This window comes from Bubalus kerabau, chromosome 16, assembly GCF_029407905.1.
Source record: "Bubalus kerabau isolate K-KA32 ecotype Philippines breed swamp buffalo chromosome 16, PCC_UOA_SB_1v2, whole genome shotgun sequence".
In the NCBI taxonomy this organism is placed as follows: Eukaryota; Metazoa; Chordata; class Mammalia; order Artiodactyla; family Bovidae; genus Bubalus; species Bubalus kerabau.
In genome coordinates this window covers 8763948-8777019 of record NC_073639.1, presented here as the reverse complement: position 1 = coordinate 8777019, position 13072 = coordinate 8763948, and the positions used below count along the sequence as shown (strand labels likewise).

The window sequence follows — 13072 nt, the reverse complement described above, 5'->3', positions numbered from 1 at the left end:
AACAGGGGAAGGGTCCAGACTCCTCCGTGGCCTGTGCGCCGTCTGATGAGGCTCAGTCTGCAGACTGGTCTAACAGCTGCTGGTGGCTGGGTCACATGGAGGCGTCCTCAGAGGTGTGGTGGTTTTCAGCAGGATAGATCGGATTCTTTTAGGAGCAGTGGGCCCTGCGAAGCCGCCTCCTCCTTCCACTGAGTTTTCACACACATGTGTTGTGTTTCATGTCAGGATCAGTTGCTCCGGGAAGTTAAATGTTTCTTGAGAGTAGATTTCTGCCCAGTCTTACTGAGAATGTCAGACTGAGTTTGTGTCTCTGGGAATTACTTTGACTGTATCAAGCCTTAAAGGGGGACATGATGTTAGGGTTCCTTTAAGCCCTGAGAAAAATTTCTCCATGTAGTAGATAAAATTCCAGTTTTGTCCCCATAGAGTAAGAGAAAATTCTGTTTTTGTTCCAGGAAGCCCAAAAGAAAGATGCTGTGCTTCTAAATTTTTCTGAAAAATTGCTTCATGTTCAGGAGGCTGCCAGGTAAACAAGAAAGAGTATGGTGAGACAAACGTGGTTGGTTGTTTTTTTCTTAACCACCTTCTTATAAAAACTGATATTTTACAACTTCTGGATTCAGGTTTGAACTTTCAAAAGTTTTGTCTAATTGAACTTGAGACCTTCCTTTCATTTGGTTACAGAGGTGTGTTTGCACCTTTGGAATTATGGGGGTTTTCAAAAATTAATCTTTATTTTTAATCTAAAAAAAAACCCTATTGCAGTTTATTCTAATGAATATCATCAGTGTAAAAATGTATGTATATGGATTAAGAACTTCAAATACCTCCACACCCAAAAGACAGGGCTCAAAGAACACAGCACTTGGAGTTGGTATACATCAGTCAAGCTCTCGGGGCCCTACCTCACTGATTCCTTTAGAATCTAACATGGTACGTTTACTTTCTATTGCATTAAAAGAAGTTGGAACCATATCAAGGGCTGTGAAAGGATTTTGTTTTAAATTAGTCACTCAACTTCACAGAGAAAGTATCTAACAAACATAAAACTCTACTTACATCACTGTTCTTTGCTTCTGATCCTCACATAGATGTGTATTTTAATGTAGCTATAATCTGTGTATCCATTCTGAGCTCTGTGCTTTTGAATTTATAATACATACCCATGCGTGTAAATGTTAAATGGTGGTAATGTCCCATAGCCAGCTTTTTAAGGTAAAAGGTCCTGATTTGTAGCTACTGCTGATTTCCATGCCGCCATGGCTGACCTCAAGTTGCCAAGTGGCACTGTTGATTACAGAGCTGTCGATTACAGAGCTGGGGAAAGATACCCGCAGCCACAGCCATGTCCCGTGTGAGCAGGCAGCAGCAGCCACCTCACGTATCAGCCCGGTGCCTGTCATCTGCTTGTTATCTGAGGGACTCTATCCAGCTGGGACAGCTGTGAACCAGATGCATGAACACGCCAACCGCAGCTTTTCAAGCCCCGCCCACCACTGGCCCGCATCTCAGGGTTACCTCCTGAGAACATCGAACCGTGGCCGACGTCTTTCCCAAAGTGAGAGGATCGGCCCTAAGCGTGAACAGTTGACATAGTTCATATTTACAGATCACCAGAGTATTCCTCCCACAGAATGGGCATCTGCTAAGATGTAAACTCTTTTCACTTTTGAATTACTAAAAGAAATTTGCGTGAAAATATTTTTTTCCTCCTTCCAACACAGAAATGTTTCTAAGAGATACACACAGAAATAACGGTCCCATTTCTGGTCAGAGTTAGATGGGGAAGGTTAGCTAGGAAAAACTTACTAAGGTTTATTTGAACTGGAAAGTGAAGTACAAATAGGACATAGGTGGGTGCCAGTGAAGGTGGAAAACTACGGTGTAAAGAAAAGTGAGAATTGACCTGGAAGCTTGGAAGCCTCTTGATCTATGAATGTGCTAACTGAATTCCTCCTGGACTTAGGTTTCACCTGTTCACTTTACCAGGTGACATGAGCATCATTCATGCTCTATTGATCTCGGTGTGACACTTAGAACCAAAGCCTTGCCAGCAATCCCACCGTTTCTCTGCAGAACTCTTAGCGGTGTGCCCATTCTCTCCAAGCCCCAGAGGACTGACTCTGGTTGCTTGCGGCAGGAAACCTTCAGTCTGTGCAGTGTCTCTGCATCCCCGGTAACGTCCTGGTTATCAGCATGTGCTGCCACCTTGCTTTTCATGGGTTAGGGCTTTTGTATTTGCATTTTCGTGGCCAGAGGAAAGTATAAGTATGTGAGTCCTGCTGGACGCTAATGCTGACAGCATAAAGCTGTTGAGACTTAGTTTATGAAAAGCTTCGCAAGTGGTTATCTCTCCAGCAAGAACAAAATTACAGCCCGCTCTCTTTGAACCACTATGTGTCTTTAGGAAGGAATTGCCTCTTAGAAAACATAGGAGGGGACTATAAATATAGAGGGTGGTAAAGGTGATTGCAGCAGCCCTCCCCTCTATTTCCAGGGTCTCGTCTGATGTCCCTGGGGTGGCCGCCCCCTCAGCCCCAGTGCCAGCTGCCCACTGTCTCCTTTTTTCTTTCAGATTATCTCTGGATAACACGGAGGCGGAGCTGCACTCGCTCTTTGTCAGGACGAAGTCTCTCAAGGAGAACATCCAGCGGGATCAAGAGCTGTGTCAGCAGATGGAAGATTTCCTTCAGGTGAGTGATTCGAGTCAGTCCCTCTATCTCCTCCTCAGTGGCCCTGTGAGGCCACTTACGTTTGCAGGGCTGTGTTTGTGGAAGCAGCAGGTTCCCATTCATGGTTTCCCCACTAAGCCAGTCAAAGGAGCTTGATACTTCAGTGCCCAGTATTTATGGGGGCGTCCCCAGTAGCTCAGCAGTAAAGCATCCGCCTGCAATACAGGAGATGCAGGAGACCCAGGTTCGATCCCTGGGTCAGGAAGATCCCCTGGAGAAGGAAATGGCAACCCACTCCAGTATTCTCGTCTGGAAAATTCCATGGACAGAAGAGCCTCGCGGGCTACAGTCCATGGAGTCGCAAAGAGTTGGACACTACTGAGCAGCTGAGCATGCATTCTTTGCTGGATTGGTTTTTTGGCAGAGGATATGCAATATGTCTGACCCTGAGCCCTTGGTTAGCGATGGGGTCTCTGTTTATTTCTGCTCCGTCTGCAGGACAGCACCCACTCCCACGTGGACTGGGTTGTTTACGCTTGGCGGCTGCTGCCTGGTGACTCGGGTTTTGGTTCAAAAGCTCAGTTCTGGAGTTCCTGCCTTCCAGTTAAACTTCTGGATGCCAGAATGAGGTTCTCATTAAAGACACCTGGGCACTTGGGCTGTTGTTCCTTCAGTTGTTTCTGTGGAAGAAACAAGCTCCGTTTTGGCATGTTTTATAGGGAGGCAGGAGAGCACACTGGAGCCAGAGCCTCCTACCACCCCAGATCCACCGGCCCACAGGGTGTGGTGGGAGCTGCCCCGAGTAACGTCAACAGAACCCAGCAGAGTGGACCTGTTTGTGACAGGTCATTGTGACTCACTAATCACATAGTCTGACATACTTCTTTTATCTTCCTTATTTAAAAAAAAAAAAGAAGTGGCACCTCTTCATGCTTTCAGTCTTCAGGAAATGGTGTGCTACTCAATTTGCCTTCGCCAAACAGGTCTGAAACCTCGGCGTCAGGGCTTTGAGGCTTGTGAGCCGAGATATGTGAGGCAGGGCTGCCCTGGGAGGTGGGAAAGGGACCGTGTGCTTGAAGATCAGACCAAGGTCAGCCTCAGCCTCCCCTGGTTTCCTTGCAATGAAGCCACATCAGATGCTGAGAGCTGCAGCTCCCGTCAGGGAACACCTGATTTTGTTTGGCTCTGCTGGGAGTTCATTTTTATTATTAAACACGTATTCTGTATTTTCTTTCAACCATCACTGAACTTTAATTTTCCCTGAAAAGTGCACAAATTTTCTTCTCTGAGACAACTAAGTAGACATCACCACAGAATCACATGAACAGGAGCTAGGAAAGCACTCAGCAATAAATAAGCCTGTTCAGACCAATGGAGCAACCCAGGAATGTGAGGAGAAGGCCTGTCACACATTCAGAGGCACATTCTGGAGGCCTGTTTCTCGGTTCTTATATGAGATGTTAATTTCTCCTGTTAAATGGCAGCACAGGAAAGCTTACAATGCAGTCGCACACCCAGACGGCTGCTGAGAGGCAGCCTTGTTTTCACTCGAAACTCATCTTCCTGGTGTTCATTTTTATCTGTGTAAGTGAAATATTCCATACAGCTACTTATTTTTCTCAAGTTTACTTTCTTTTTAAATAGGGGAAATACAATTTTTAATGTAGGTTAGGGTCAGGCCATAGAAGGCCCTGAATGCCAGTCTGAAAACTTTGCTCTCTAGGCCAGGTGGGGAACAATTGAAGGGTTTTTAAAAAAATTATTTATGTATTTATTATTTTGGCTGTGCTGAGTCTTCATTGCTGCTCTGGCTTTTCCTCCAGTTGTGGTGCATGGGCTTTTCACAGCAGCGGCTTCTCTCATTGCAGAGCACAGCTCTAGGATGGGCAGGCTCCCGTACTTACGGCTCCCAGGCTCTGGAGCTCAGGCTGAACAGTTTTGGTGGACGGGCTGGGTTGCTCCACGGCATACGGGATCTTCCTAAATCAGGGGTTGAACCCGTGTCTCCTGCATTGGCAGGCAGACTCTTTACTACTGAGCCACCAAGGAAGCCCCAGTGAAAGTTTCTGAGTAGAAAAATGATCTACTATTTGCAGATCTGTTTCACATTTTGACCCTTTGGGTGAGAAGTATCAAGTGTACTGGGGTGGACTTGATACTCCATAGCAGACAAGTTTGAGTTGAAAAGCTGAATTGGCTGCCACCACTACCAATCTGTCATTCACGCTTTGCCATTGTTGCTTTGAACTTTTTCATCTGTGGCGCCAACCATGAGGGAAGAGTTCAGAAACTAGCTCTAGGCCAGTGACTCCAAGCATGGTGGCTTTTCAGGCTCTGTTCAGAATGTGTCACTCTCCAAGTCCCAGGGGGCTTGCAAGCGTCCAGGCACTCTGCCGTCCCCACGGGATCTGACGATGAGATATCCCAGGTAGAGTCAGCACCCATGAAGGTTCCTGTCAAAGTCCTATTTTTCTGCAGTTGAGCTGTTCTTGGCTAGGATCCATCTTTCCCCCTGTACAAGAAGGACAGGCAGAGATTTATCCTTCCATTAATACCCTTCCCTCCACAAAGAAAAACACAGCGTGAACGCACACACTGCCTCAGGCTACTGACTCAGATGGTTCCTTTCCCTGGCGTTTGGTTTCCTAAATAGTTTTGGTTTCCTACTGCCTCTCGAAGGCATTTGGTGTGAGAAAAGGGCTTTGAAAGGGGGTGGTGCGTGGAGTGGATAGGAAAGAGCGCGTCTTCTTAAACTTTCTCTTTCTCTTGAGATTCTCTTTTGTGTTCCAGATGCGAGCCCTGTGGCCAGGGGGCAGCCCACAGCATCACTATTGCCCAGGCCTGGCCCCCTACACAGGAAGAAGTTTCTTAAATATCAGTTTGGCCAAAAAGTTTGTTCAGGGGGGAAAAACTTATAGAAAAAACCTGAACAAACTTTTTGGCCAACCCAATTAAAGTGTGATTTCATAAAGGAATATACCCCATGCACGCCTTCTTCATAAAATCCTTGTTTCCCAGTAAAAAAAGAAAGCACATGAGGCTTCCGTGTAAACCTAACAGTGCCCATTTGGGATTAAGTTTAAACCCTTCCCAACTGTGAATAAGACAACTGGTCAACACAAGAGACCTCTGGGGCCCTGACACGGACCCATGACCAGTGTGTGACCCAGTCGTGAGGGCAGGAAGAACAGAGGCAGACGGGGTTTCCCTTAATGACACCGACTATGCCGGTGCCACATGTCCAGTGACATTACAGGGGGACATTGGGTTGGCGACAGCCTCCAGGTTAAAGCTCCTCAGCCTCCTCTGGCTCCCCTGGCACAGGGGTCCACCTTGCTCCCCAGAGTTTTGTTTGGGGTGACTTACTCCCCTGTCGGCTCTGGGGGTCCTGCCGTGAGATCTGAGACTGAGCCCCGGACCCCTGGCAGCCGTCGAGCGCTCACGTCCACGTCTGCTGTCTGTCCCTCCCCCGCAGTTTGCCCTGGAAAAGCTGGCGGAGCTGGAGCAATGGAAGCGCGAGCTCCAGGATGAGGCCCACAGCCTCATCGACTTCTTCTGTGAAGACAAGGACACCGTGAAGCTGGACGAGTGCCTGCAGATATTCAGAGACTTCTGCATCAGATTCAACAAAGCGGTGAAGGTACAGCTCGTGGCATCTCCGTGTTTTCTGAGCTGTCTGGATTTCTGCCTCTCCTCTTCCCAGCCTGGCCCCTGCCTGTGGCGGAAAGGTGCCTCAGTGGCTTCACAGCATCGGGAAGTCTGGCCCCTGTGGCGCTGCCTGGCTGTCCCTCAGGATTCCGAGGAGGCTCTGCCCTCTCAGCCCTGAGCCCTCCCCTGTTGCCAAGTCTAACGTGTGCTGCTCATTCCAGTGATCGCACTGATGCTCTAAAAGCATTTTATTCGTCAGGTTTGTTTAGGATTGGCAGTCACGCTATTAAAGCATCTCTTTGAAGATCCTTCTCTCTTCCCAGGAGACACTTTCCTCCTTCAGGGGGTCCTTTGTTGAAGTGGGGTGATCGGAAGGCCCCTTTGCCCCTCTTTTGAGCTCTGTAGCCATTGCCAGGGGTCAGCATCTGGGCAACTGGGCTGTCCTTGGCCAGAGCAGGCTTCAGAATGCCCAGAGACTAAGGGAGCAGGCTGCTGTCTGCACACAACTGCCGCCTTCTTGCCTGTCAGCCTCCAGGTCGTAATCTCTGAGTTCATGCAGAATCCAGAAAACTCTTTGGGTTTCTTGACTTTGCACATAGAACTTTCATCTGCCAACTAAAAACAGAACAAGAGCCCATCATTTTAGGTGTTGATAAGGAACCAAATACTCCTGTGCACCTCTTTCCCTCAGTTTTAAGTGCACATTTGCCCATGGCTGAATTTCTCTGAGGGGCTGCTCAGTGTCTCTGCAGCCCTAAATGAGTAGCTCAGAGTGACTGGAGTTCTCAAGCCGCCTTTCTCTGTCCACTGAAAAGGAGGCTGAGCCTGTGGCCACGTTTCCTCTCCTCTGTCCAAGCAGTGAGGTCAGCAGGGGAGGTGCTGCTGGGGTGGTATTGGCCAAACTGGCCCTGAGGCCCTCATTCCCAGTCAGGATTCTCCACGCTTGTGAGGCCACCTATGTGATGCTCTCAGCCCAGCTGTCCTGAGAGCCAGGAGCTGGCCCTGTGCCCTCCGCAGGCAGCCTGGAAAGAAGACCCGGGGACCTTGGGGAGGCTGAGGCTGCAGGAGGGGCCCAGAGTCCCCGGTGGTCGGAGCCAGAGGCTCACAGAAACTTGGAAGTGAAAGTGCACCACTTGGAAGGGGAAGTCCACCACTTGGAAGGGAAAGTCCACTGTTTGCGGAAATTGATTTTCAAGTAAAAAGTACTGATAACAGATTTGGGTTGTGGGCCCCTCACATTTATGTGGGTATCCCAAGTTCCTCCCATCTAGCCACCGCCCCCGGAGAAGGCGATGGCACCCCACTCCAGTACTCTCGCCTGGAAAACCCCATGGATGGAAGAGCCTGGTGGGCTGCAGTCCATGGGGTTGCTAAGAGTCGGACACGACTGAGCAACTTCACTTTCACTTTTCACTTCCATCCATTGAAGGAGGAAATGGCAACCCACTCCAGTGTTCTTGCTGGAGAATCCCAGGGACAGGGGAGCCTGGTGGGCTGCCGTCTATGGGGTCTCACAGAGTCGGACACGACTGAAGCGACTTAGCAGCAGCAGCACATTTATGTGGTGCAAGTATAATGAAGGTGCAGGCAGTAAACTTTGGTGTGTGCACGTGTTCTGTTTGGTTTTGTTGGGCGAGGGCCGGCTCCTTGGAGCAGGGTGAAAGGCAGAAAGGTTGATAAAGCAGATCCTCATCTCTGATTGTGAGAAGTGTGTCGGGCACAAGGGAAAGAGCCTCTTTGGCATTTCTGGTGTTTACTGGAGAGCATTCAGAGAACACAGGCATCTCTTAATATCCTGAGTCTGCATTTATGCATCGCAACCACGAAGTAGAACGTGTGCACATGAGTGTGTGTGTAGACATATGTGTATATCTATGTATGTTGGCAACACTGATTCAGACTCCTTTTAATACCCACAGTATTTTTCTCTCTGTGCCTAAATAGCACTCCTGGAAGTCCCTTCTGTCTCGCCTACTTGGAAACCAAGTTGCATTTCCTGGGAGTTGAGGTCACAGAGACGTGTACAGTCACAGCCCCACACTGAGGGCACAGTGCCTCGACTGCAAGTTGGGCCCTGGGTTCTGATGAGGCAGATGGTTGGGGTCAGGCCTAGTGTGTCCCCGTCATGCCCACGCAGCTTGAGGAGAATGGAGGCCTCCATCCTGGCACATGTGTGTGCAAACGCAGGCCGCCTCCCGCAGTGAGCGAAGCCCGTGACTCAGGGCTCTCCTCCAGCCAGTGTCTCTCGGTGGGGTGTTCGGATAGCTAGCTCTGGAACTGCACTAGGGTCCCCGTGGCTCATGCACCTTCCCGCCTCTCTACCCCACCTTCAGGACAACCACGACCGCCAGGTGCAGGAGCTGAGGCAGCGGCAGCGGCTCAAGGAGCTGGAGCAGAAGCGGCGATCCTGGACAGCAGGGGAGTTTGGATTCGGCCGGAGCAGCAGTGAGAACGACGTGGAGCTGCTGATCAAGAGGGGTGCGGAGGACCTGCCCCCTTTTCTCTGCTGCAGGCCCGCCAGCCCCTCCTACCGGCCCCCCACCACCCGCCGCTCCCGCCTCTCCCTGGACACCATGGCCGACAGGGAGCTGCTGAGCTTCCTGGAGAGATCCACAGGCGGCCCCGAGGAACTCAAGCCCAGCAACTCATCCCAGGGCTGCCTCTGGCAGGTCCCTCCTGACGGAGCCTGCAGGGAGCCTGGAGAACCGAGGGGCCAGGACTCCTGCCTAGCGCACAGACCTCAGGCCTTGGAGGGCCAGGAGGAAGCCCCCCACTCCACCACAGCTTGGGCGAACTGGCTCCCTGCAGCCCACCCCGACGATCCCTCCTGCGCTTTTCGCCGCCCTCGGCGCAGTGGGGTCAGCACCCTCCGAAAAAGGAACAGCGCACCGGTGGGCCTGGATCCTGTGCGGTCCTCGCCCCCACTCTCACCGTTGGCTCTAGGGATTAGGGAGCATGAGCTGGTGACCGGGCTGGCCCAGTTCGACCTCCAGGCTCCCAAGGGACCCGAGGAGCCGCCCCAGTTGACCGGGAATGACTGCAGCCCAATGGAGCTGGTGTCCGTGGGGGAAGCGAGCCCACCGTCCCTGGGCGCCCCCAACAGCAGCCCGACGACGCCCGTGGGCAGAGGTGCCCGAGTGGGTCCCAGCCCTGTCCCCCAGGATGGCGAAGCTGCCCCTTATGAGCCCAGAAGCGCAGCTCCGCTCTCTGAGGGGAGTAGCGACCCTGACAGCCAAGATCCTGGGCCTCTGTTCTGCATTTCGGACACCAGCGACTGCTCGCTGACCCTGGACTGCTCTGAGGGAGCCAACTCCAGACCCTTAGAGGGGGACCCGGGCGAGGCGGGCGATGGGGAGGGCTCTGTGTCCCCCAGGGCCTGGGAGACGGGCGGCAGTCAGGCCTCCTCCAACCCCATCTGCAGCCCGACTGTGGGGGCTCCCGCTGCTGCCTCCACCCCCGGCTCAGGCTCCGTCTCAGGGAAGAGCGAGCCGGAGAGCTGCAAGGGCGGCCCGCCCAGGGACAGGCCGGCCAGAGCGAGGGAGGCGACGGCCCTCAGGAGGAGCTCCCCCAGAGAGGCTCCGCCGTTGGCGGGGCCGCCCCGGGCCGGGGCTGCCCGGCGGAGCACAGGGCCGGCGGGGCCAGTGCGGCCGGTGGGGCCCGTGCGGCCGGTGAGGACGCTGACCGGCTGCGAGAACGAGAGCATGCGCAGGGTCGTGCCCATCTCGCGCGCCGGCCGCGCGCCCCCGGCAGCCAAGGGCAGCCCCCGCGAGGCCGCCAGCGGGCCCGACCCGCCCCTGCCGCTGGCGCGCCGCAGCTCCATGCGGGGGACCGCGGACGCGTCGCCAGGGAGGCCCACGACGGCGCCGGCGGCCCGCCCCGGGAGGGAGCCCCCTTCTCTGCTCCGGAGCTCCTTCAGGAAGCCCAGCGCCAAGCCCGTGCGCAACGTGCCGCGGCCAAAGCCCGAGGAGGACAAGGCGTGCCGCTCCGGCGCCCAGGGCCCCGACGGCCCCGGAGAGCCGCCCCGCGCCGCGCTGGCCGCCAGCGTGCCCCGGGGCCCGGCCCCAGTCCCCAGCTTCGCTCGCAACACGGTCGCCTCCTCATCTCGAAGCCAGAGGCTCGACTCTCCCGCTCCGGCCAGGGCCCCCGGCCTCACCCGGACCATGTCTCAGCGGCAGCTGAGAGTGAAGGGCGGCCCCGAGGGCGCCGCCCCCAAGGACAGCGGCGCCCTCCGGCGGGCCGGCAGCGCCCGCACCCTGCGGAAGGGGTCCGAGTCGGCTGAGGGCCCCGGGGCCGGCGCCGAGACCCCGCCGAAGGGCCAGTTGAAGGAGGCCAACCGCGCGGCGCTGGGGAGGGGGCTTCATCCCTTACGTAAGTGAGGGGCGTCCGCTCTCCCCGCTTGCCTTCTGGGGTTCGGATGGTGAGGACTGACTTGTGCGAAAGGCCGACCCTGAATGTCTTCCACATAGAACCCCTCGCTGGGGCCGCCTGCCAGTGTCCCTGAAGGTGTAGCCTACTGGACCCACATCCCCGCTGGACCGATTGGCCCCGGAGGTGGACCTGGTGAGCCCCGTCCTCCAAACACAGAGAGCGGTGAACGACTCAGACAAGGTCGTTGTCTGACTCAGCATCATCTGATGTTCTTAGGTGACGAGTAACAAACAAGATTTGGGGGCCAGTTTTTATATATCAGTGACATTTTTTACTATTATAAAAATTAAACGTTGTTTTAGTTGGCTCCTTCCACAGAGTGAAATGCCTCCCGGGGGGAAATGATGAAGGTATTTTTTATCTTCCTAGTTCCCTGGCCTCAGGGTTCCACCTGCCCATGCTGTGCAGCTGGCAACTGGACTTCGCCGCAAAGCCTTTGGGTGTCCTGTGGTTGGCACCGTCTTCCTGAAGACTCTCCCTTGCTCATCTCCACCTGCTACCTTTGGTGAGGTGAACAGGAGGGAAAGCGAAACTGCTGGACAGAAATCCGGTGCTCCCTGTGTATTGGGGCTGTGGGGCAAGCCTCCCCTGTAGACGGGTGGCGGCCCCTGAGAGAACGCTGGAGCTTCCAGAATTTAGAGGTGCCATATTTTGATGGAAGGTCATCAGGGACTCTTCAGCTGAGCACATCTTTCCCGTTCTCCGTTTTCTCATTTGAGTATTTGTTGTAACACTGAGCGAAGGCTGCTATGACTTGTGTTCACTCTAGTTCCTCCAGGGAGGAATAAACCCAGACTTTCTCCTTTGCTAATGTGACCTGGAGCCTAGAGAGAAAGATTCACTTTCTCTCTCCACGATATTTTTAAATGTTGATGTCTGTCCTTTGGTACAATGGTTTTAAATCCTGAGAAAAACCAGGTCAAGTTTTTAAAACCAGACCAAAATTGAAGTTGCTTTAAGAAGACTTTATATTATCAGGAAAATTTTGAAGGAAAAAAAAGTAAAGCTTCATTCAAAAGAGGAAAACATACTACTCAGATCCGCCCAATTTCACTGTTTCCGTCCCATCTAGCTAATTGGGAAGTGGCATTCTTGAAACATTTTTGTTATTTAAAAATTGCCCCTCCTCCCACTTTTTCACTTTTGATCACTTATTAGTGAAACTTTGTTTTAGATCTGACAGTGGGAGGTGGATTTAGGCAAATATAGTAATGTATTCCTGGTGAATCCATACGGTTGATGTTACAGTCTTGCTCCTATAGAATGTTGCCCCCCATCCAAATTAATTGGAAACTCTGAGCTTCCATTAAGTCCGCCAAACTCAAAAGGAAAACAAGGCGCCTGACCACAAAACCTCTTATAAAAATAGCCCTGAGTAGTATTTCCAGGGCTCCACAAAGATGGTTGTGAGAATCCTGAGCCATTTTTCGTCATCTCAAAAAGCCTTTAAAAAAAATTATGTATTTAACCATGCAGACAAAACTGTTTGAAACCTAGGGCCTGTGAAAGAGGTCAAAAGTTTGTGGGTTTTTGGGTAGTGTCAGGGTTATGGCCCCTTGGGAAACCCTGGAAAGCAGGGTCCAAATCCCTTTTCCCTCACTGATGCTGTGAGGCTTTGGCAAGTCACCCCCTCTCCTTAAGCCTCTGTTTCCCAGTCTGCATAAGTGGGGGCATGGCCTCTGCTGTGGTCTTCAAGGGTCCTTCCAACTCCCAGAGTCCAAGTCATCGTGAACAGCCAAGAACCCATCTCTGCCCTGGGATCAGCTTCCAAAACTAAACTCCAACATTTCCACGGTGGAGGTCTCACATAAAGGCTCGCTCGGAAGAAAGCTCCTTCAGAATGAGTTGTTGGTTTGAAATCTAATAAGCTGAGTTTCCTGAGAAGTGGCGTTTTGCTTAGCCCTGTGGACCACTTGTTTGCATCTGTGTGAGCGGGTGATCATTCTATTACCTTTTATTGGTAGTAAGCTTGGAAAATAATTTAAATATATAATGCAGAAATGTAAATAAGTTTATATATAAATTTTAAGATGAACTGAATGTATTTAAAGGTCCATTTATATGTTTGTTCTTTTATGTAATGTGTAGTTTAATAAAGCTCATGTTTATGAGATTTGTGTTTTCTCCTCAACTGCTTCTGTGGACGTTGGCATGTGACCCTGGTAAGAGAATGCGTAATTTACAGAGAGAAGGGTGGAGATGGGGTGGACAGGAGGTGCCAGAAGGTTGGGATAGAGCAGCTGTAGCTTCAAACGTCTCAAGAGCCAAAATGGGCTGTTGATGTGTGTCTTCTTAATAGCACAGAACCTGCATTTAACTGCATG

The 13072-nt window shown here is 52.1% G+C and overlaps 1 protein-coding gene across 2 annotated transcripts in view; it reads left to right on the top strand.

The window, feature by feature from the left end:
* FHDC1 (FH2 domain containing 1) overlaps positions 1 to 12854 on the top strand; it is a 40512-nt gene extending 27658 nt beyond the window's left edge. For both annotated transcript variants that reach the window (XM_055549662.1, XM_055549663.1), the window contains 4 exons: positions 456 to 526; positions 2576 to 2693; positions 6148 to 6312; positions 8654 to 12854. In XM_055549662.1, coding sequence (XP_055405637.1) covers positions 456 to 526; positions 2576 to 2693; positions 6148 to 6312; positions 8654 to 10696 — 2397 coding nt within the window. In that variant the 3' untranslated portion in view covers positions 10697 to 12854. The remainder of the gene's footprint in view (positions 1 to 455; positions 527 to 2575; positions 2694 to 6147; positions 6313 to 8653) is intronic.
* The last annotated feature ends 218 nt before the right edge of the window (positions 12855 to 13072 follow it).